Raw genomic sequence first — 25,447 nt, 5'->3', positions numbered from 1 at the left:
TTAAACTGCTTCCCAATTTTTGGCACAGTGGCCACATCCTTTGATTTAGCTACTTGTTTTCACTTTCCACCACCCTTCACCATGCTACACTAAAGGGTGTCCTGTACTGCCTATATGTGCTAATATCTTTGTAAGAAACAGGAATAATGAAACTGCCCAGTCTAAAATGAACATTTAAAATTATACCTTGCACCCTGGGCAATGTACATTTCTGTCCTCAATGTGAGATGGGGGTGGTATTTCTCTTTATGTGATCAAATCCTTTAGCCCATTCCTCACTCTGGGTTCTTTTCCTTTAGCCCATTCCTCACTCTGGGTTCTTTTTCTTTTTTCTTTTTTAAGTGAGAGGAGACAGTGAGACAGATTCTCGCAGATCCACCTGGCAACCCCGTCTGGGAACAAATGCTCAAATCAACCAATCTATTTTGAGTGCCTGAGGCTGACTCACTCAGACTAGCCAAGCTGAACGGTTTAGTGCCCAGGGCCGACACTTGAACCACTCAAGCCACTGTCTGCGGGAGGGGAAGAGAGAGGGAGAGATAGTTGCTTCTCATGTGTCCTGTCTGGGGATTGAACCCAGGATGTCTATATGCTGGGCCGACGCTCTATCCACGAGCTAACCGGCCAGAGCTTTTTTATTATTATTTTTAGATATGCATTTTTTTATCTGACAAGCAGTGGTGCAGTGGATAGATAGACTGCAACTTGGAACACTGAGGTCCCAGGTTCAAAAACCCAAGGTCACTGGTTTGAACACAGGCTTGCCGGCTTGAGTGTGGGACCACTGACATAATCCTGGGGCTGCTGGTTTGAGCCAAAAGATTGCTGGCTTGAGCAAAGAGTGACTGAATCGGCTTGAGCCTGCCAGGCAAGGCACATATGAGAAGCAATCAATGAACAACCAAGGTGATGCAACTACAAATTGATGCTTCTCTCCTCTCTCTCTCTCTCTCCCTCTCCCTTTCTGCCAATCTTTCTGTCTCTCTCTCTTAAAAACAAACAAAAAAAACACTGCTCTTTATAAGCCAACACAGAAATACTCTGTGACCTTGACTGCACCCGCATTGTTTTCTTTCTCTCTTTAACCATCTGAAGATGAGCTGTGTGTGTGTTGTAAGACAGGGCTGGTCAGTTGTAACCATATTCACTGACTAGAAGCTGGAAGACATTTCCAATACTCAGTAAAATATGAGGAACACCTTTCTGTTGTGATCTGTAGTCATTTACAAGGACTATTTAAACCAGCGGTTCTCAACCTGTGGGTCGCGACCCCGGCGGGGTCGCCTAAAGCCATCAGAAAATACATAATGCATATCAAGTATTTACATTCCGAATCATAACTGTAGCAAAATTACAGTTATGAAGTAGCCACCAAAATTATTTTTTGGTTTGGGGTCACCGCAACATGAGGAATTGTACTGCAGGGTCACGGTATTAGAAAGGTTGAGAACCAATGATTTAAACCAACAAAGAAGGGGTGACACTAGACTTCTAAGGTCTTTTTCTGTAAGCAAATGTTCTAGATCTTAAAGCCTAAATACCATGTACCAAAGGTCCATGTATCTTTCTCCACTATTCTCTGAAACTGGGTTGGAGTGGGAGCCAGGCCAGCTCTTGAGCTTTTCTGTGACCCCAACCCCACTCTTTTATTTTTTAAAATTTATTTATTTATTTATTTATTCATTTTAGAGAGGAGAGGAAGAGAAAGAGAGAGAGGAGATGGGGAGGAGCTGGAAGCATCAACTCCCATATGTGCCTTGACCAGGCAAGCCCAGGGTTTCAAACCGGCGACCTCAGCATTTCCAGGTCTACGCTTTATCCACTGCGCCACCACAGGCCACGCTTTTTTTTTTTTTTTTTTTTTTTTTTTTTTTTTTTACAGAGGCAGAGATAGACAGGGACAGACAGAAAGAAACGGAGAGAGATGAGAAGCATCAATCATTAGTTTTTTGTTGCGACTTCTTAGTTGTTCATTGATTGCTTTCTCATATGTGCCTTGACCGCGGGCCTTCAGCAGACCGAGTAACCCCTTGCTCAAGCCAGCGACCTTGGGTCCAAGCTGGTGAGCTTTTTGCTCAAACCAGATGAGCCCACGCTCAAGCTGGCAACCTTGGGGTCTTGAACCTGAGTCCTCCCCGTCTCAGTCCGACACTCTATCCACTGTGCCACCGCCTGGTCAGGCCACAACCCCACTCTTATGCCTTCTGGCTGAAACTGCTCTTCTCATGAGGCCTACCTTTCCTGGCAATTTAGTATAATCATCAAAGCTCTGACCTAGCAAGTGTTTCTAAGTTGCTGACTGCTTTAGTGATCTCACTCAGAACGAACTCTATCAAGTAGGGGTTCTCATCTGGGGGCAACTGTGCCCCACAAGACACATCTGGCAAGGTCTGGAGACATTTCTTTTTTTTTTTTTTTTTCAGAGAGAGAGAGAGGGATAGACAGGGACAGACAGACAGGAACGGAGAGAGATGAGAAGCATCAGTCATTAGTTTTTCAGTGCGCGATGCAACACCTTAGTTGTTCATTGATTGCTTTCTCATATGTGCCTTGACTGCGGGCCTTCAGCAGACCGAGTAACCCCCTGCTGGAACCAGCAACCCTGGGTTCAAGCTGGTGGGCTTTTTTGCTCAAACCAGATGAGCCCGTGCTCAATCTGGCAACCTCGGGGTCTCGAATTTGGGTCCTCTGCATCCCAGTCCAATGTTCTATCCACTGCGCCACCGCCTGGTCAGGCTGGAGACATTTCTGATCAGCACTCATGATAGTGAGGGTGGGAGTAGTGCTATTGATATTTAGTGAGCTATGGCCAGGGATGCTGCTAAAATTCTACAAACCACAGGAGAGTCACCATAACAAAGAATGATCTGTTCATGAATGTCAATAGTGGCTCAGCTTAGAAACCCTAATCTAAAGAGAAATATTATGCCTGACCAGGTGGTGGCGCAGTGGATAGAGCATCGGACTGGGATGCAGAGGATCTGGGTTTGAGACCCCGAGGTCGCCAGCTTGAGCGCGGGCTCATCTGGTTTGAGCAAAAGCTCACCAGCTTTTTTTTTCCATTTTTCCGAAGCTGGAAACGGGGAGGCAGTCAGACAGATTCCCGCATGCGCCCGACCAGGATCCACCCGGCATGCCCACCAGAGGGTGATGCTTTGCCCCTCTGGGGTGTCGCTCTGTTGCGTCCAGAGCCATTCTAGCGCCTGAGGCAGAGGCCACAGAGTCATCCCCAGCGCCCGGGCCATCTTTGCTCCAATGGAGCCTCGCTGCAGGAGGGGAAGAGAGAGACAGAGAGGAAGGAGAGGGGGAGGGGTGGAGAAGCAAATGGGCGCCTCTCCTGTGTGCCCTGGCCGGGAATCTAACCCGGTACTCCTGCACGCTAGGCCGATGCTCTACCGCTGAGCCAACCGGCCAGGGCCTGAAAAGTTCACCAGCTTTAACCCAAGATCGCTGGCTCAAGCAAGGGGTCACTCGGTCTGCTGAAGGCCCGCGGTCAAGACACGGGACATGAGAAACAATCAATGAACAACTAAGGTGTTGCAAGGCGCAATGAAAAACTAATGATTGATGCTTCTCATCTCTCTCCGTTCCTGTCTGTCCCTGTCTATCCCTCTCTGTCTCTGTAAAAAATAAATAAAAATTAAAAAAAAATGTTTAAAGAGAAATATTACAATAAAGTGAAATCATCAATTTCAAAATGTTTTACATGAGAGCTTAAGTTATAGGATAACTGTGAATTTTAGACACTATAGAGTTGGAACTTGAATTGACACTGACTTGGAAGCCTAGAGTGGCCTCTTCCTTTCCTGCTTCACCTATGCTCCTTCCCCCAGCATGTGACCTCTCCCTCCATCCCATCTTTCTTCTACTTCCAGCACCTCAGATGGCCTGGCTCTTCTTGTGGACACCCTAAGCAGTGTGCTAATCACCGGCCCTGCTGGAGAAAGGTGACAACTGCAGGGGACACTGAACAAGTGTACTTTAAGGTACTGCTGCAGGTGCCTTTCCTACTTAGGTTTGCTGTTAACTCAGCAAAAGGACAGTGGGCAGACACCTTGCTGTGGAAGGCAGCCCCCATTACTTGAGAGCCAAGTGATAGAGGTTACATCTCATACACTTCGAAAAGAATGACACCGCCTGACCAGGTGGTGGCGCAGTGAATAGAGCATTGACCTGGGACGTTAAGAACCCAGGTTCAAAACCTGAGGTTGCCAGCTTGAGCACGGGCTCATCTGGCTTGAGCACGGGGTTACTGGCTCAGCTGGAACATCCTGGTCAAGGCACATGTGAGAAAGCAATCAATGAACACCTAAAGTGCCGCAACAAGTTGATGCTTCTCATCTCTCTCCCTTCCTGTCTGTCCCGTCTCTCACTCTAGAAAAGAGAAGATATCTATAAAATATTAGGACTGCCTATGGAAAGTTACTTTTAGTAACAACAGATTGCTATTGAAAAGAGATACCAGCAGCCACTCTACATGCAGCGATGACATTCTCAAGTCTTTGTGCAGATCAGGATCCTACCAATCCTGGGTGGATGGTGACCTATCCCCGTGGAACCTGAGAGAGTTAGTCCTCACAACAGCAGAGTCCACACCTAGTGATGGGCAGGTGGCTGCCCACACATGAGCTCAGGGCTGAGTGTGTTGCTCAGACAAACCAAACATCAGCAGGGGTGCGTGTTTTTGGAGAGCTCTTAATTCTAAGCTACTTGAGAAGGATCTGTTGACAAATTTCCTTTCATAATTTATAAAGTTTACTATATAGCTAAGCTTTCTCAACTTTCATCTAAAGCATGGATTGATCACAAAGCTGGCTTTTATATAATGATCAGGTTAAATGATTCTCTTTATGGGGAAAACAAGAAAAATACAAAATATTAGAAAAACACAATCAGATAAAAACAGTGGACAAGTGAGTTCCAAAGTGACATGTTGAGAGAAACCAAAGAAAAACTGGGATAATTATACAAGTTTCTCCAGTATACAGACCAGGAAACAGAAATCCTTCGACAACTTACTCTTAGCACTGAATTTGTTTTCTTTTCGAGTTCTGCCAGTTTTTTTCAAGCAGTTGTCACATACAAAGCTGAAAAACATAATGGGTGTGATCAGATTCTATAAAACAGTGTATGCTGCCAAAGCAGTGAAATGCAGCATTAAAATACTTTGTTGGCAGTTTAAATCGCATCATTACACAAAAGTGAAGAGGCAGACTGCTTTGATTCTACATTTCCTAAAGCAGGCAAACACTTAGAACTTAACATTTAGAACTGCCATCTATCTTAATTGCTGACAGCAATGAAGGAAGTGCAGCAGCAGCAACAGCAGCAGCAGGCACCGTTCCCTCCGCTCCGTGCACAACTGCTCTCCCTTTCCCAGGGTCATAGGAAATTACTCACCCTGACGGCCAAATGATATCATAGTGTAAAACACAAATCTGATGCATCTTCCGGCCACACTCCTTGCAATCAACAAAACTACAAGACAAAAAAAAAAGCACACTGGAATGCACACAGAACCACACAACAGAGTCAGTGGTCTGCAGGAGCCTGTGTACTGTGTTCACAACATCTCTTTCTTCCTAATCTCCTTTGTGACCAGGAATGCAACTGTGCCTTTAAAAAGTGCTAATGATAAAGGCACATTTTATGGTCCAGTATTTCTGACATTTCTACACAACTTGAAGACCAACACTTGCTCTAGGTCAGTGGTCCCCAACCTTTTTTGGGCCACGGACCGGTTTAATGTCAGAAAATATTTTCACGGATCGGCCTTTAGGGTGGGATGGATAAATGTATCACGTGACCGAGACAAGCGTCAAGAGTGAGTCTTAGACGAATGTAACAGAGCGAATCTGGTCATTTAAAAAAAACAAAACATTGTTCAGACTTATATAAATAAAACGAAAATAATGTAAGTTATTTATTCTTTCTCTGCGGACCGGTACCAAATGGCCCACGGACCGGTACTGGTGCGCGGCCTGGGGGTTCGGGACCACTGCTCTAGGTAACTGCACATACCTAAACTGACTTAAATAGATAACACGCTCAGTGTTATAAACACTTATACCTAGGTCTAGGCACAGGAAGTATCCTCTTAGAGTCAGTCACAATGGGGGAAGGCCCAAGCTTACTGGTAAATGACAGTCCCTGTGGCAAGTGGACACTGGAGAGCAAGGGGACGCACACTGAGCTGCTTCCCCTCAACTGTAGCCCCTACCCACGCTCACCTGGAAATCTCAGTCACCAACGTACCTGAAGGTTAAAACCTATTTTTTCAGCTCCTCCCTTAACATCACCACAACTTACATTTAGCTGGCTTAATGGGCAAGAAAATACCACATTTTCTCCAAACTTTCTTAGGCTCAGGCTCTTCCAATGAGCCTGGATGCTGAGCCCTGTATCCCGACACACGGTCTTGCTACTGTCTATTGAGCCCTTGATCTTTCCATGGTCCTTGCTCAGCAAGGCTTCAACCACAGAGCAAGCCTAACCCAGCTTCTCTGTGCCTGTTCTACTGGAGGAAAAAGGACACACATACAAAACTGTGCCAAACAGCAGCACTAGTAACCGGCTGTCCTGAGTCTTCTCTGGCAATCCCGCACTGTGCTCACCCCCTTCCCGTTCTTGAGGTGACTGTTCCGAACCTTCTCTCCCTCCTCAAGTGCTCCGTCACCCCCAACCAGCTCCTTAGCTGAAGTTTCAGCAGGTGAACTCATCCCTGGGTTAAGAATTTAAAAGGTCAGTTGGCAATAACTCCCTCACAGTTTCTGTGCCTGCTCAAGGGCACCCCATTCTCACCCCGTTCCCTCCTCTGTAAGGGAAAAGGAATGTCAAAAAATAGAATATATGTTTTAGAACCCATTCTATCAATTTGAATTTCAAACTCTCTCCCCTTCTAACTACTGTTGACCAACTGGTTGGCTCCCCTTCCTCTGTTTTTGTTCATGCAGCTGCCTAAGCCACTACCTAGACTGGCCCTCTCCTCCCTACCCCAGTGTGGTCTCTTCCATCAGAAGGCTGGAAGAAGGCTGTTGTTCAGGTCAGCCTTCCACGTCTTGCCTGAGCTGCTCCTGAGTCTCCTAATTAGTTTCCCCATTAGGGAGCAAAGTCCTCCTCTACAGTGAAGCCACCTCACATTGACAGAAGTCAATGGTGTCCCTCCAAACCTCCCCAGAACATCGAGGAAATCTACATGTCAAAGAGCAGTGTAAGGGGGCCTGCACCTCACACCTCGTCTCTGCATCTCACAGAGCTCCATCTACACCCCTACCTACCAACCACTTGATCTTACCAGGAGTGTCTGTTAAACACCTGTGTCTGGAATATTCTTCCCCAACACCTGTTTCTAGATGACCGTCACCTTCTCCGGGATGCCACCATGCCCTCGGACAGGGCCCCTCACCTCTGAACCATCTTACTGCCTCTGGCTGTCTGTGCTATAACCCAGCTCCCTCTTGTACTGAAGGACAGAGGACCCCCTCAACTTTGATTCATCCGTGTGCTGCCCAATGCTTAGCACCGAGTATCCCAATGTAATGTATATATTTTGAAATAAAAAAAATGAATACGTATAACGTAGTGAAATTGAAAAATGGCAGGGGAGGACATAATGTGAACAGGGAAATGGCCAATCAGGACAAATAATTCACTGGTCTTTCCAGATCTGAGGAGGCACATCCTCAGGCACCAGGCACTCTGCCCAGGCTGGAGCTCCTGCAGTCAGCATGTACGCAGCCTGAGCACCGCTAGGAGGAGAGACTAAGCAAGCTCCCAACAGTCAAGTTGGTTTCTAGCTGAGGGCTGGGTGGAAAGTGTGTCTTCCACTGCAGCAATCGGCCTCCCTAGAGCTAGCGGGTTAAGGCCAAGAGAGGGGAGGACCTGTTTCTCAGCTCTAGATGTGCCATAGCCACGTTTCCCAACACGTATATGCTGGAGCCTGTGCTTACCATGCAGCTCGGAAAGGGCATTCACCACAGTGACAGAACACTGGGTGCTCTCAAGACTAGGCTCCAAGGGCCTGAAAGGGTTACACTGAAGGACATCTGAAGTCTCTTTAGGTCCCCAACACAAAGCAAACTTTGCCAACACAGCATTCTCACCAAGCACTAGAGAAAAGGCAAATATTTGACAATGGCCTTTGAAAATATACCATACCAAAGACAGTGGCAAGAACATACCCTAGCCCCCCATTATTTACTTTTAGAAAGTGGTTTCTAAGAGGTTTTCTTTTTGAAATTTCCCTTTAAATGATACTAGCACTACTCCACCAAATAGTCTTACTTTGGTTTCCAAAGATTTACACTAAATGAATTCTTAAAAATACCAATGACCAAGTTATTGGAGAAGTTCTAATAGAACCAAACATCCGCCTAATCTTATCATGGTTAAAATTCAGTAACTGGTCTAAAAGTCAGAAAGAAACAGCTAGATACTCACGGTTCAGGATCTAAGGTATCATTTTTCTTCTTTTCAAACTGATCCTTTGAAATTGTCCTTGTTAGGAAAAAAAGAAAAAAAGTTAACTGTTGAATTTATCTGTTGAATATAACTCATAGCCTCTGGGATATTATTTTGTAACTAATTCTTTATATGAGAAGTAAATCATCAGCTAAAATCTCAAGTAGATGCAATGATGGAATGGACATATAAAATTTGACAGAAAGTACTACCATTTATTTTTCTCTATCTTTTTTAAGAACATCTCCTCCCAACTATCATCAGCACTGATTACAAGATTTGACTAGTCAAAATGAGATGACAAAGTTCTGCTGAAGTTCAAGCATATTAATTTTCAATCAAATCTATCTGGCGAGTGGCTACTGAATTTAATTAATATTGGTGTAACCAGTTCTTTTATTTTTAATTGATATTTTGGAGTGATACTGGTTAATATAATTATGTAGGTTTCAGATGGCCATAACCAATTCTTTTAATTATATTATTTCCTCAATGACACAAAGTCAGCATCTACTTGGGGATATTTTACTCTTAAAGAGCTGGGTATTTGGTTTTTATGGTCCTTTTGTTATGATCAGTGTATATGTAAATTACTTCTGATTCATAGAATTATACAATCCAATTATTAATCGTGGAATAGAACCAGAAGACTAAGATGACAAGGGATATAAAAATAAATCGAACAGGTAGAATATCTGTCATTCTGGTCTACATGTCCTATAAGTGGCTATGGTTTGTTTTGCATTTGAATAAAGGAACCTTGAGTTACAGAATCAGTGTCCTACACTGATGAAAACTGCCTCAGTGGGAAGCCCTGTAGCCTGTGGGAGGACATCACCAGCAGATTACCCAATGCAGTAGGAATCAAGGCAGAATCTGGAGAAAATGGAACTGCAGAACACTGGTGGTCCTGGGCAGACATGGTGGCTAAGAAGGCATCTCAAGCATATAAATAAGCTGACCACCCAATTTGTGGATTTGCTTTTCCTTGCCACATTCTGGACATTTGACCACTCAACGACAACTCCATCAGAGGACAGGCACCAGGAGGAAAAGTGTACTCAGTGAAGGAATGAAGGAGCCAACTCAGACCGGTCTGCATTGGACCTAGTGAGCAAGAGTCAAGCCTCCGGCAAGGAAGGACACATACACACTCTGGGAGTCACTGTCCATGTTCTATTAGCCTCACAACCTAAGGGATGGAGGAAGGTATATACCACTCATTTTTTGCTACTGCAAATTCTGTGAATAATGTTACCTGGTTTCTTAGGTGTAACTGAAGATTTATAATTACCAAAAATGGAGGGTGACAGCCACTAGTAGAAGCTAAGTGTTTTTTAAAAAGGGTCAAAGGGCCCTGGCCGGTTGGCTCAGTGGTAGAGCGTTGGCCTGGCGTGCAGGAGTCCTGGGTTCGATTCCCGGCCAGGGCACACAGGAGAAGTGCCCATCTGCTTCTCCACCCCTCCCCCTCTCCTTCCTCTCTGTCTCTCTTCCCTTCCTGCAGCCAAAGCTCCACTGGAGCAAAGTTGGCCCAGGCGCTGAGGATGGCTCTGTGGCCTCTGCCTCAGGTGCTAGAATGGCTCTGGTTTCAACAGAGCGACGCCCCAGATGGGCAGAGCATCGCCCCCTGGTGGGCATGCCGGGTGGATCCCAGTCGGGCGCACACGGGAGTCTGTCCGTCTGCCTTCCCGTTTCCAGCTTCAGAAAAATACCAAAAAAAAAAAAAAAGGGTCAAAGCAAGGTCAAAAGAAACCAGTGAACTGCATGATGGGGACTAGAGTATCAGTCTGAATGGAGGGAAGACGGGAAAGTGGCACTGGTATTCAGCTAAAACTGCATGTTAAAGTAGGAATGTGAGCACAGTTAATGAAAAATAAATACACTACACACAAGTCAAAACAGCAGTGGTACTTCCCTTTTACCCATGGACAGGAAAAAAAAAATTAAGGGTGGCCCCTGAGAAAAATGATAGGATAGTACTTACGTCTGGGGTTGTGAAGGGTCGTCACCCAGGGTAACATTCTCCCCCTGGATCTCTGTGAAACACTTCTCACAGAAATGATACCTGTCAGCAAGAAGGCCATACTTGGGTGAACTGGTCCATCATAACACACAGCCACCCAAGCAACGAAGCCACCAATCAGAGCAGGGCAGATCACCACGACGAAGGGGGGGCGTTGTTGGTTGATTGATGGGTCAGTGAGAACAATGAGAGGAACAGGGGCAGGTGGGGAAGGGCAGGATTAGAGAACAGGGAAGGGAACAAATAGCACAGACATAAAGGTAAGACGCAAACACCAAGACAACACAGAGCAGAAAGCCAAGGCAAAGCATTGATTAGCATTCGGTCTCATTGCACACATAACAGGCCATCATCACTAACAACGACTGGGCTCGGTTCAGCTCCAGCCAAGATGCAAATGTTTGCAAGGAGTTGTTAATACTAGAATTGTAAGGAGCTTAAATTTAGGAGTTTAAATTTTGTTATTACTTGGCAAAAATCAAATATAATTTCAGGGTTTGAGATGGAAAAATTTTACTTTGAACAAAACAGTCTGACAAAAGGCCTTAAAAAAGCAATTTAAACTGAAATAGCTTATTTTTTCAAAATGGAAAATTTATGCTTGAGCAATTCAGAGATTTTATTTCTGGTATGTAAGCCAGATTTTTAAAGGTATAAAAATGTTCAGCACACAAAACTGGTTTTAATTTTTTTCCTGTCTTTTTTCTCATGTTCATCACTTAATTGGGTTACAATACAAATGAAACCAAATCCATATTCTAGACAAACATTTAACAGAAATGCAATCGGGGTCAAAGACTTTCCAGCCATTTATCAATAAGAATATACAGAGAAAAAACTGTAATATATTGTATAAACAATACAATATATGTAAATCCACAAACAATGTTAAAGACTTTTAAAATTCAATTCTAAGCTTTGATTTAATCTTTTTGGTACTGGGACCAATCATTTATCAATCTCAGATACTCAGTGATTGCTGACTTGGTGACAATCCAAGTTAAGCAAATTTAGAGAGTTAATCTTTAAAGCACAATCTGCATTTGAGAAATTATCCATAACCCCAATTTCTTGTAAGATAATCCAGAGCTTCAGCTCAAGCTAACAAATAAGAACTAAAATAAAAACGATTAAATGTTTGGAAAGGACACAAATGAGAAATCAACAGAAATGCAGGCTGGTGCTGCATCAAACAAGATGGGCACACAGGAAAATTGTAAAAATAAACAAGCTGAACGGCAGTGACTCATACAAGTAAGAAGGATGAGTATAAGGTAGCGACGGCAGCACAACAGAATGCAGTTTTAGTACTCAAAACCATGTCTACAAGATGCCAAGAGGATTAGTGTTAAGGACACTATGACAAGACTTGGGGCGCCACACTGAACCACGAGCACAGAAGGAGACGCAGCAGCGCAGCCTCACTCACACGGGCACACACACGGCTACAAACAACTGGGCCCAGCGGCACCGGGCCAGTTTGTCTGCAGTACAGTAACATGTCCCCCACAAGTCCTAATTCTAATCTTATTAAACACATCGAGCATTTTGTCTGCTATGTTTCACTGGCTAAATACATATAGTAAATAAAACAAAGGCATAAAACTTCAGAGCATGTACACACACCAAGATTATACAATTTTTTCAGTTTGTTGATGAGGAACATGACAGATTCCCTGTGGGTAACAACTGAATTACTGAAAGTATCTTTCTGGGACCTGTCTATTTAGGATTAAGTCAACCAACAAATTCTGCTAAGATTAGAAACTCTGACCAGAAACAGATTAATTCTGCTATTTTAAAACAGATATATACAGGGGTAGATAAAGTAGGTCTATGGTTATGAATACACAAAAAAGTTTCTTCTTGTATTATTAATTATTGTATTGTGTATTTGTACTACGTGTCTTCTTATTGTTATTACTTTGTATTCTCTTATGATTTATCTTTTAGGTAATGATGACTGGTAGCTTAACCTACTTTTGCCCACCCCTGTATATTCTTTCTCTCTTTTTTTAATGTATAACAATATTCTGGCTATTCACTATTTTGTAACTATTCCTATGGAACCTTGAAATCATGCAGTGTCAAGAATTTCCATGTGCAGGAGGACATGATCATCACTAGCAAGAAAGAGTGAAAATACAGAAACTATAAGTCAATTCAGTGGCAACCAGAATAGACAAAAGAGATATTTCCCTCTATGCCAAATATTTCCCTTTTAAAAATAATACTATAAATTGAGTGTTCCAATTCACTTTATGATTATAAAGTCATTGTGGGCCCTGGCCAGTTGGCTCAGTGGTAGAGCATCAGCCAAGTGTGTGGAAGACCTGGGTTCAATTCCCGGTCAGGGCACACAGGAGAAGCACCCGTCTGCTTTTCTACCCTTCCCCCTCTCCTTTCTCTGTCTCTCTCTTTTCCCCTCCCGCAGCCGAGGCTCCACTGGAGCTCCACTGGCCCGGGGGGCTGAGGATGGCTCCATGGCCTCCGTCTCAGGTGCTAGAATGGCTCCAGTTGAAAAGAAGCAATGCCCCAGATGGACAGAGCATCGCCCCCCGGGTGGGCGCATGTGGGAGTCTATCTCTCCGTCTCCCTGCTTCTCACTTCAGAAAAATTAAAAAAACAAAACAAAACAAACAAACAAACAAAAAAGTCACTGTGAACCAGCCAGAAGAATATCCATGAACACATCTCAAATAAGACTGCCATGATAATCACATGTGAGCTTAAATGGTTTTAAAATTCTGGACAAATTCTTAGCTTTTATTCAAGCAGGACATTAAGTCCTGCGATATCCAGGAAACTAGAATCATAAACCCATATTTCCAATGGAGGGAACTGGCCTAGGACAAATCAGTGATGGCTGTAATGGCTGCCCATGGAGTGGCCACAGAAACCTATGCTCTATGTGTAACTAACTCCCATCCCTGAAAAACCTCAGGATCAGTAACTGGGAGGAACAGAGATTAACACACACTAGTGGTCTATCTCAAAGCAATGCCAGAGACCTCGAAAAGTTGAACCTGTTGAGGTTTCATAAAGGAAAAAGGAGGGGGCCCAGGGACTCACTCTAATACCCTTCTGAGAAATGAGCACAGCCACAGAAGGAAGCATGGTCACCTGTCTAGTCACATCAGCTGCAACCATCCTGGCTATCAGTGGGTGACAAGATGTTAACAACAGATTTACCCTATCTTATTACCTAGTCCAGTGGTCGGCAAACCATGGCTTGCGAACCACATGCGGCTCTTTGGACAGCTTAGGAGTATCCTAATTAAGTTAATAACAATGTACCTACCTATATAGTTTAAGTTTAAAAAATTTGGCTTTTAAAAGAAATTTCAATCGATGTACTGTTGATATTTGGCTCTGTTGACTAATGAGTTTGCCGACCACTGACCTAGTCCAAACTTGATTCACCCTGGAAATACAAAAACGATTCAGAAATTCACTTTTCACTGTAAGAGGCTAGTTGACATTCTGCCTTGTGTGAAGGAAGCAGTTTGATGAATATGAAATTATAAAGAAGAAATACTTCACATAATCTGATGATGATGTACATCCTGGGTACCTAAAGATAACACAATGTAACTGCATGGTTTCTCTGTAAGGGTCATTTAATGTATGGAGTAAATTTTCAAATGCAGATTGTTTTAAGTACCATATCAGTATATACAAATAAATGGGATATCTATAGATAGCAACTGGAAAATCTATGGAACAGTTTTCACAACATGAATTTCTTTCAAATTTGTAAAGTATAGAGACAAGTGAAACTGTAACCATACTCTAGTTTATGTGTTAGTTTCACTTGTTTAAATGGTCTCTAGGATTTCCTATTGTTTTAAGTGCCTAAACAGTTTAAGGACTATCTGTGCCAAAACAATGATTCATAAAGAGCAGCACAGTGTTAATAGGCCAAGTTGAGAATTAAAATGTAAGCAGTTAAAATGTCCAACACAGAATTAATTAGGCCACTGCTTTCTTAGAATTACACTAATTTCTTCAAGGTGAGTCTTCTAGAAAGCACACCTTGTGAGATTAAGCTGAGAAGTAGCATGCCTACACTTATATAAAAGGTATTATTTATTAAATATTACTCTTATTTATACCTCTACTCTTAAGAAAAATACATTACTTTCATTCAGTAAAAAGGAAGTTCTTTAAAGAAATAAAATTGGACAGACATTTCAGGACTTTCAAAACAATTGTTTGCACTCCATCAATGGCCTCTTCCAAGAGGTAAACAGTGATCCTGATGCTATCAATTCTATTGAACTTTGTTTTCAACTTAAATATGGCTAAAATCTGTGCAAATCAGCAAAGGGAGGGTCCCAAAGGACTCAGGTACAATGAAACCAACAATGAAAAGACCCCAAAACTTTAGAGATGGTGGCAAGCAATCTGCTGACTGTTCTTCCTTCTATTCCCAAACTGTGTTTGGTACCCAGTAGCAGGGACATTTTTCAGAGTACAGTGGTACCTTGAGATACAAACAGACCAACATACGAATGTTATTTATTATTATTTTTTTTAAAGATATAAACTGCAACTTGGTCCGTATTTTTGTTTGAGATCTGAGTGAAATTCTGAGATATGAGTCGTGATTCGGGAAGCTGCCCTAGTTGACGCGTTGGCACACTGGTCCAGTATTGGCAGTTTGATATACGAGTTGACTGACGTACAAGCAGTTACAGAATGAATTAAATTTGTATCTCAAGGTACCACTGTATAATTTTAACCTATTCTCTTAAAATTTCATAACTATATTTTGCTTGGCAAGTAACAGTTTCCAAAGTGAATTCCTATTCATTATTTCATTGAAGACTGACAACTGAGACTGTCAGGATAGGTGTTACTGTGCCCGTATCATGTACAGGAAGGGTAAGCTTGATACATTATGGGATATGCTGAAGGCTACGATGCTAAAACTGTAATGGACGGGCCAGAACTTCCAGAACACTTTTCACTCTGGGAGAGATTTATTAAAAAGGGGCTATGCTATCCTATCAACCTTTGTCTTAAAAGGCTTCTATTGACAGAAAGGGAAACTAAGACAAAAACTAAATTCTAAATGCTCAAATATTTGCAGCAAGACAGCTGTACAAGCTGCACTGCAATAGAGGTTATTTTCTAGGGACACCCATCTTTTCACCCACACCAACATATAACTACATGGAATAGTACTATGATAAGTGAGCTGGTTAAGGCTTAGAAACCTTTTCTTGAAACATTTTTAGGTCAAGAACTGTTTTTGTAAATAGAATTTTGATAAAAGTTATTAATAATGAATTTGGTTATATATTTTTAAAATTAAAACAATTTAAAAACATAATTGGAGCCTGACTAATGGTGGCGCGGTGGACAGAGCATCAACCTAAAACGCTGAGGTATACACAGGTTCACAGCTGAAGTGTGGGCTCACCCAGATTGAGTGCAGGGTTGCCAGCTTGAGTCTAAAAGTTGCTGGCTTGAAGCCCAAGGTCATTGGCTTGAGCAAGGGGTCACTGGCTTGGCTGGAACCCCCCCCCCCAAACAAGGCACATATGAGAAGCAATCAATGAACAACTAAAGTGACAAAACTATGAGTTGATACTTCTTATCTCTCCCCCTTTCTTCCCTTTTCTCTCTCTTTTCCCCTCTTGCAGCCAGTGGCTCAACTGGTTTGAGGTCAACTGGCGCGATGAGGATAGCTCGGTTGGTTTGAGCGTTGGCCTCAGGTGTTGAGGATGGCTTGGATGATCCAAGCACCAGCCCCAGATGGGTGTTGCCAGGTGGATCCTGGTTGGGGTGCATGTGGGAGTCTGTCTCTCTATCTCTCTTCCTCTCACTTAAAAAAACAAATGAATAAATTAAATAAAAATAAAAACATAATTGGAAGAAAAATAATTTTGAAATTCCAAATTATTCAAGCCTGTGCATGTACCTCTGAACAAATAACAAAAAGCTATTTATCTTCTTCAAAATGTTACAACATATGTAATTACTAAGTAAACAAGATCAAAGTAATCAAAACATTAAACCTTAATGTTGACATTTAATATATGATCCTAAAGACAAAGAGTAGGTATGCAGATTCTTCTTGGTCACATCAAGAATCTAGCTGCAGAGTCACAAAATGTAGGTAATGCGACTAAATTTGATCAAGATTTAGGACCTGTGCTTCAAGGCATAATGTCGTCTTGCTATGGTAACATGTGGCCAATTAAAAAGAAATGGATGTAGATAGCATAATTTTCTAAACAACCCCCAAACATGAAAATCATAGTTATGTGGGGAGGCAACAAGAAAAAAAAATTTTCATTTTCCCTCTGCTTAAAATAGATTTATTCTTTATAAGTCATCAACATTTGAAAAAAATGGCACTCACAAAACCCTGAAACGGCCCTCTTATATAATTGGGCAGTTTTTCTTGAACTCAGTAAGAATACTGGATCTTATTCTATATTGTGCTACTAATTAAACTGTAAGAACAGATACTACATTTGATCTTAGTCAAAAGGCTGAGAAGTGATTATTGTGCTAATTAGAAACAAAAAGTCTATGGTTTTATTATTTTAAATGAATTAGCACGAATCCAAAGTCTTTCCATCAGATTGTTCAGGTCAAATTATCTAGGCAAACATTTACACTGGGAATAGTAAAATACAATGTTTCAACTTTATTAATATCTTGGAAAAGGTACTCCAGACTCTTTCTTTCACAGTTAAATTTTAGAATCTATACTAGAACTTAAGAATGTAGTCCTGGACAGTTGGCTCAGTGGTACAGCATTGGCCCGGCATATGGAGGTCCCGGGTTCGATATCCGGCCAGGGCACACAGGCGAAGCGCCCATCTGCTTCTCCACCCTTCCCCCTCTCCTTCTCTCTCTCTCTTCCCCTCCCGCAGCCAAGGCTCCACTGGAGCAAAGTTGGCCCGGGCACTGAGGATTGCTCCATGGCCTCTGCCTCAGACGCTAGAATGGCTCTGGTTGCAATAGAGCTATGCCCCAGATGGGCAGAGTATCGCCCCCTGGAGGGCTTACCAGGTGGATCCCGGTCAGGTGCATGCGGGAGTCTGTCTGCCTCCCTACTTCTCAACTTCAAAAAAATAGCAAAAATTAAAAAAGAAAGGAAAGAAAGGAAAGAAAGAAAGAAAAGAAAGAAAGAAAGAAAGAAAGAAAGAAAGAAAGAAAGAAAGAAAGAAAGAAAACCTGATCCAAGTAATGGATTAGCAGCAAGTAGATATAAGCTTAAATTTTTATACTGTAAAGGCATTCCTTCAAATTAAGACACTATGAACCTACCTAATGACTAAGACACTGAAATTGTGGCCTCTTTCATTGGAACTTCAGGAAAGAAATAATGCACCTGGGCTATAAGCAGACAAACAGGCCTTACCCTAAGACCTTCCTTTAGTTCTGTAATTCAGGAAGCTAACTGTGCAATGCTTACCTATTCTGATAGCTGTAGTAGGCTGCATCTCGAGGAATTGTACACAGCTGCTTCCCGTAGCAGCACAGAGTCTGTGGGGAAAACTCATACTGCAAAAACAAAGGAGAAAACACTAAAACTATATCCCATTTATTCTCATGTAACGTTCTAATCCCCTACGGAGAGTTAGATTCAGCTAGTAAATTGTTAGTACACTGGATAGTTTTCTAACAATTTTTTCATAGCCATTTAAAAACATTTTTGGATACAATGCAAGAGAATTAGTGTCTATGAGACATATATTACTAATAGTGAATGTACACAGTGAGAAATGCTTAACTCAAGGCCTTCCCTAATAAGCACCTTTAGTTTTGATCATTCATTACATCATGTCAAGCAATAGTTTTTCAAAAGACCAGTCTCCACCTGGGCACTTCCCAGTACACACGTGGCCAAAAAGTCGTCTATCATATCATCATACCGCTGGATCAACAAAAAAGGTCATTTTCCAGAAACAACTGTACCTTGCGTCCACAGCAATATCCAAGTGACTGCATCACAGGGTCAATTTCTTGCTCAAAGACCTCCGCCAATTTACTGCAGAACTTATAGACTCGTGACGTCTTGCGATTATAGAGCCAGGCATTGTTGAACATCAGCCAGACATCATCCACGTACTGCCAGGGTTCTTGGTACTGCCCTGTGTCCAACTTTCGCTTGATGGTAGAAAGGTCCATCGGGTTCTTCACAATGTCAAAGTAATCCTTAAAGACAAAACAGTCTCAACCTAGTGGATACCCCAAATTCCAAATGCCACCCTTACCTTAACATAAAATAGAAAGTACCAGAACTGTTTCCAACAGTAAGAAATGAGAATTGAAAACAAAATAACCTCCGATCTTCCTCTGATTTTACTATCTAAAATTACAGTATTTTAAATGTGATCAAATTCCTCCAAAGGAAAAGTTAAAGAAAAAAATTGAAAGAGCTTTTTAATAAACAATGCTTTTAATTATAAGAATTTTCATGCACTGAATTATAATGCTGACCAAATTTATCGACAATATGTTTTTCTAGAGATTCAATCTTAGTCCTAACAAGTAAAATGAAATTCCAAGATAAACAGAAAAACAGAAACAAACAGTAACACTGCTTAATAGATTGTTAGGTCACTATGGCCTTTGCAGGACTACCCAGGGATATCAAAGTGAGAAGCCCAAGTGTTTTCTAATTGATGTTCACCAATCTTTAAACCCATTTTTTAAGACAAGGTCTTACATAAACCCCCCAATATAAAGCGAGTTGCCAGAGGCTGTGTGCCAAAGTAGGGTGCGACCAGAGCAGCAGGTTTCCCTGTCTCGTACCCAACCCTTCCATGGACCCTGAAGCTGCACAAACAGGTGGGAAACTGGGAAACACACATTTCAATAAGATGAAGGTGTATTACTGTTTTTGAAAGCAACCTCTTTATATCAGTAGAATAATCTTCAAAACAAGATTTTACCCAATTTTAAGAACTAAAACATGGGTAGCACTTGAGTTTCACTGGTCAAGTTATAATACATTTTTACTATATGAACTTACTGGAATTCCAAGGAGCTGGGGATCAACAGGCTGGCGAAAAGGTAAGGACTCAGGATCCTGTCGATACAGCGCTTCTAGGGTTGGCATAAGAGCCTGGCGTAATTCCTCCGGTTTAAAGACTGCAGTTGGAAAAGCATGAGAAAACAACACTGTTTACAAGGCATCCAGACCCCTCCCTTCTCCATGATGCTTAGATGCAAGCCTGGGCCCTATCTGAGAGAGGGTGAATCACCTCCCTCCCAGCCTCAGAGCTTACAAAGGTTCTCATTCAGCAGAGTCCACAAATATTCTAAAGCTACAAATTCAGGGTTTCTGAAAACACAGTAATGTTGGGGTTTCTAAAACTGCATCCATGTCATAAGGCAAAGTACCACATTGTTTGTTTGTTCAGTGAGAGGGATTCTAACATTAAACTGTGTTGGAACAGAAAACGAATCTCATTCACAGATCTACTTCATTGATCAAATGCTGGTAATAAAGTCGTGCCACTGGAAGGGACCTTTCTTTCCTCCTCTGATAGAACTGTTTTTGGCTGAAGCAAACTCAGACCACCTGAGACAAACGGTTTTGTACTACAACCTCACAAATGTACAAAGTAACAGAGCTATAAAAACAAGTACTGTTCCCAAAAGTTCTATACAGTTCCCTCCCACGTTTACCAATGTTTCCAACTCGCAGCTATCCCATTTCCTACTACATTTTCTGTTATCACCAATCCCAGGATAAACAATGGCTATCAAATATACCAAGATGGTATATTCATACAGAATTCAAATGAGTTAGAGTAACATGGGAAAATGTGCAAAACATCCTCAGAAGGCAAGAGGCAGATCAACCAGCAGGGAGCGTGTGCCGATCCCACCTTGCTCATACACATCCTGTGCATGGAAAACTGACCAATAAGAGGCAAATTTAGCAGAGGAGTTCTGATGATTTGGATTATAAATGATAGATTTCCTCTGTGTTGTTTTGTATTTTGAAAAGACTTTCTACAACAGATATGTGGGAAACTGTAATTTAAAATCAGATTAAAACACCATAAACATTTAAAGTTCCAACTGGGAAGTGCCATGCATCGAGTATGCTGAGGAATGAAAACCGTGGCCCTGAGAAGTTTCCTGAGGCTTACCACTTTCAGAGCCAGGGACCACACGTGCCCTGCCTAACCTCCTGTGAAAATGAAACCTGCTGCTTCAGACCCGGGATGGCTGCTGGAGACCAGCGAGCACGTGCATTATCCCGTGCAGCAGTCCCCGGTAGACATTCTCCTTGGAAAGCATGCATCGTGCTTTTAGCTAACTCCTTTCCTTCCTGTTGTATAGAGATGAAGTAGCATTTCATTTTCTTTGAATAATTCAAGAAAACAACCCTTAAGGTTAATCACTAGGTTTTTCATTCTTCTAGACTAGAGGTCAGCAAACTCTGACCCATAGGCCAAATCTGGCCAACCACCCACCTTTGTAAGGCCTGTGAACTAATAATAATTTTTATGTTTAATAGTTTGGAAATAAAGAATATACTATTCCCTGATACGCCTGACCAGGCGGTGGCGCAGTGGATAGAGCATCAAACTGGGACGTGGAGGACCAGGTTCAAAACCCCAAGGTTGTCAGCTTGAACGCGAGCTCATCTGGTTTGAGCAAGGCTTATCAGCTTGAGCCCAAGGTCGCTGGCCTGAGCAAGGGGTCACTCGCTCTGCTGCAGCCTCCAGGTCAAGGCATATATGAGAAAGCAATCAATGAACAACTAAGGAGCCGCAACAAAGAATTGATGCTTCTCACCTCTCTCCATTCCTGTCTGTCTGTCCCTATCTGTCCCTCTCTCTGTCTCTGTCACTCACTCATACACACACACACACACACACACACGAAAATCCTATTATTCCCTGAAACGTAAAAGTTATAGGACATCAAATTTTAGTCTCCAAAAATAAAGTTTAATTGGACCACAACTGTGTTCATTTGCTGAGATGTAGTCTGTGGCAGTTTTCATACTACAATTCAGAACTGAGCAGCTGCAACAGAGACCTTATGACACACAGTGCCAAAAATATTTACAGTCTGGCTCTTTACAGGAACAGTTTGCTAACCCCACTCTAGACCACATCATCTCCCTAAAGGTATCAAAGTGACATGGTCTCACATGCAGCTGACTTTGGTAGATCATTCATTCCTTCATCGCACGTTTGTTTTTAACACTTATGCAGAGGAAAAAGCATTTTCAAATTCCTGTCTTTACCACACTGATGTTATAAGACACCAAATGAGTGAAGGAAGTCAGAGCTGCACCTCAAACAAGTTCTCTCCTGTTGATGAGTATGGTGTGCTTTTTCCATACAATCAGCATGGTGCACTATGCCAGCAATCCTCGAGGCTTGGTCCATGGTGCTATGGAGAGCCCTGTGCTAATATAGTAGCCACCACCATATATGGCTCCTTAAAGCTAACTGAATTAATATTAAATAAAATTAAAAACTCACTTCCTTAATCACACTTATCACATTTTAAGTACTCAGGAACTGCATGTGGCTGCTAAATGTCATAATAGTGAGCACAGAAAGTTCCAGTACTGTTCCAGGTCCTTTCTAGAGGTCTGTGAAATTACATTTATTTCCATAATATAAAATGACTCTCACAATAACACGAAGTCATTCTTTGCTTTTTGTGCCGTGTTCACTTTTGCAGAGGAGGCACAAGCAGGGGGAGTCAAATTCTTAGCGTGGCAGCAACCTCACCAACCCTCACTTAGTCACCGGGGTCTTCACTGCTCCTGGGCACACACGGGAAAATGCCGGGCACACTAAGGATATCCCTGGTGGAGTAGTAAAACGACTTCTGTTCCATCTCAACCCTTGGCTACATGTCTCGTCTCCTGTATGACAAAGTGGGGAGTTGTGTAAAGCACTCTGGCTGCAGGTACTGCTTGTCTTGAGAGAAAAGTGCTTGTGCGAGTTGGGAGCTGAAGTCGTTGTCTTTCTTTTTTAAAATATTTATTTTATTGATTTTAGCGAGAAGAAGGGAGAGAGGGATTGAGGGACTGAGGGAGGGAGGGAGGGGGGGAAGCAATCTGTGCCCGTATGTGCCCTGACTGGGGATTGAACCGGCAACCTCCATGCTTTGGGACAATGCCCTAACCAACTGAGCTACCCAGCCAGGGCTTTTTTTTTTTTTTTTTTTTTTTTTAAATAAAACTTGAAAGAATGACTGATAAGCTATAGATATTCAGATCTGAGTATGTGGCAGATATTTTCTCATAAATGAAAGAAGTGGGCCAGTTACTTCAAGGAAAACTGACAGTGTTTGTTGCTAAAGATAGTCTGGACTCTCATCAAAATTTGAAATTTGGAAAAACTTCTATCTACCAAATAAGCTTTACACCGTCTCAAAATTCACAAAATATTTTTGAGGCCATTCACAGTGATATAGTGATATTAATGAGTGTGACTAAAAAAAATAGTGAAGTATGTCAAAATTTGGAAGATCTGCATAATTCAGTGAGCCAAATTTCCAGATGACCAAAGGATCATGTTATAAAGAAAATCCTGCAAGGGCAAAGGATCCAGTCAAAATACAAGACAGACAATTGGACTCTAATGTCTAAGTATGAAAAATTCAGTGCTAAAGTAAGGCTTCAGATTTCACACTGCAACTAATCGTGTATGTGTGTGTGTGTGTGTGTGAGAGAGAGACAGACAGAGAAAGGGACAGACAGGGACAGATAGACAGGAAGGGAGAGAGATGAGAAGCATCAATTCTTCATTGTGGCACCTTAGTTGTTCATTGATCGCTTTCTCATATGTGCCTTGACGGGGGGCGAGGGGGGGGCGTGCTACAGACTGAGTGACCCCTTGCTTAAGCCAGCGACCTCTGGGTTTTGAACCTGGGTTCTCTGTATTCCAACCTGACACTCTATTCACTATACCACCGCCTGGTCAGGTTGTAACTAATCTTTAAGAAACTTCTACTTGTTGAGTTTTGATGTATCAAACAAACAAACAAACAAACAAGCAAACAAAAAACCCCAAAACATTGACAATTATCTGAAAAGGCTGTTACTTCTTCCCTTTATCAACTTCCTATCTGGAGTGGGACTGCATTCTTGTCATGTGCTTCAACGGAACGATGTAACACAATACAGTGAAGGCAAGGGCAGATATGAGAAGCCAGCTGTGCTCACTTATCTCTCTGAGCCACAAAATTATAAAACAAACAAACAAAAATAATGCCACTCTACTCACTAATGATTGGAAAAGTTGTTTTTCATTAAAATGTGTTATTTATTGTTATTATATAATGTTATTTTAAAGTGAATTAAATATTAAAAAAATTTCTGATCAAGCCAACAGCATTAATTTCTAATAGAGTAGATAGCAACAGATAATCCACATAAACAACAACTCCCTGGGGTCCTCATTTTTGAGTATATACAGGGCCTGAGACCACAAATTTGAGAACTGCTGTATGCCATAATCTCTAGGGTGTCTTCCAGTGCCAAAATTACACAACACATTAGCCTAACATTTCACTGCCATCCTTTTCCAATGTAGCATCTGCAGTCCTGTACTTCCTGAGCCCCCTTCTTACATTTCCAAGGGTCACCGAACAATTTTCTGACACCCTATCTCCTTACACTTAGACAACTCTCAGATGTGAGTTTTTAAAATCACACCCATCAAGGCTGGCTCACCCACACAGCCTGGAACCCAACTTCACTTACCCGTTCCCACCTTCTCGTGTTGAACTAGATCACTGGGACCCATTCTACCACCCTGCTACTTTGGCCACATAGCTTCCTATCTGTTGACAAAATCTACAAGCTCCTACACATGTGTTGCCATGGTGATAATTTCCCTAACACCATGGTCATCTTCCTGTTCAAGTCTGTCAGTGGCCCTGGCCGGTTGGCTCAGCGGTAGAGCGTCGGCCTAGCGTGCGGAGGACCCGGGTTCGATTCCCGGCCAGGGCACACAGGAGAAGCGCCCATTTGCTTCTCCACCCCTCCGCCGCGCTTTCCTCTCTGTCTCTCTCTTCCCCTCCCGCAGCCAAGGCTCCATTGGAGCAAAGATGGCCCGGGCGCTGGGGATGGCTCTGTGGCCTCTGCCTCAGGCGCTAGAGTGGCTCTGGTTGCAACATGGCGACGCCCAGGATGGGCAAAGCATCACCCCCTGGTGGGCAGAGCGTTGCCCCATGGTGGGCGTGCCGGGTGGATCCCTGTCGGGCGCATACGGGAGTCTGTCTGACTGTCTCTCCGTTTCCAGCTTCAGAAAAATGAAAAAAAAAAAAAAGTCTGTCAGTGGTTGTTCATGCGTTGCTGAGTAAAGCCAAAGATCCTTGGCCTGCTCCGGGATTCAAATGCAATTTCAACTCCAGTGCCACAGCCAGGACATCTCAGAAGACAGATGTGCCCCTGGGCTGCCCCCTAGAGCCAAGGTTTATTTCTCATTCCTGCCTGGACACTGTGGGTCCAGCTCAGTGTCACCATTTCTTAACTTAGGGAATGGCAGGCAAAAAAGATAAAAGGGGAGACGAAAGTTTTTTTTCTGCTTTAGCTTTTAATCCCCAGTGTAAAATTACAACATAATGGCAAAGCAGCACGGTTCAGTAAGTTCAAGAAAACACAACCTACTTTTTTTGCGTGGCTGCGAAGGAGATGCTGACTGGGAGGCAGCACCATTAGCAGTGCTCTCTTCTTCCTCTTTAGCTTCTACTTTTACTTCTGGCTTCTTTTCATCCACTTCCATTGGTTCTGATTTCTGATCTGTTGTGTCGGATTCTTCTTTAACTTGAGAAGATCCTTGTAGATCCTCCTCCATCATCTTGGAAGAAACAAACAAAATTACAGATAATGACACATGGATATCAAAAACTTTTAGGCTTGTTAAAACCTTACCCTAGTGACAGCTGCATTTATTTCAATTCTCTCCCACAAGAAGGAACAGAGCATTTGGTGTCAGTTGAGTCACT

The 25,447-nt window shown here is 42.5% G+C and overlaps 1 protein-coding gene and 1 pseudogene across 2 annotated transcripts in view; both read right to left on the bottom strand.

The window, feature by feature from the left end:
* CREBBP (CREB binding protein) overlaps nucleotides 1–25,447 on the bottom strand; it is a 156,696-nt gene that overhangs the window by 18,442 nt on the left and 112,807 nt on the right. For both annotated transcript variants that reach the window (XM_066382707.1, XM_066382708.1), the window contains 8 exons: nucleotides 25,110–25,299; nucleotides 19,485–19,603; nucleotides 18,425–18,664; nucleotides 17,922–18,010; nucleotides 10,445–10,525; nucleotides 8,440–8,496; nucleotides 5,401–5,478; nucleotides 5,020–5,087 (listed from right to left, as the gene is read on the bottom strand). In XM_066382707.1, coding sequence (XP_066238804.1) covers nucleotides 5,020–5,087; nucleotides 5,401–5,478; nucleotides 8,440–8,496; nucleotides 10,445–10,525; nucleotides 17,922–18,010; nucleotides 18,425–18,664; nucleotides 19,485–19,603; nucleotides 25,110–25,299 — 922 coding nt within the window. The remainder of the gene's footprint in view (nucleotides 1–5,019; nucleotides 5,088–5,400; nucleotides 5,479–8,439; nucleotides 8,497–10,444; nucleotides 10,526–17,921; nucleotides 18,011–18,424; nucleotides 18,665–19,484; nucleotides 19,604–25,109; nucleotides 25,300–25,447) is intronic.
* Nucleotides 16,821–17,001, bottom strand: LOC136404543 (U2 spliceosomal RNA; annotated as a pseudogene).

Source organism: Saccopteryx leptura, chromosome 4 (assembly GCF_036850995.1).
Source record: "Saccopteryx leptura isolate mSacLep1 chromosome 4, mSacLep1_pri_phased_curated, whole genome shotgun sequence".
NCBI lineage: Eukaryota > Metazoa > Chordata > Mammalia > Chiroptera > Emballonuridae > Saccopteryx > Saccopteryx leptura.
The sequence above is the reverse complement of the archived record's forward strand: the minus strand, read 5'-3'. Positions and strand labels throughout refer to the sequence as shown.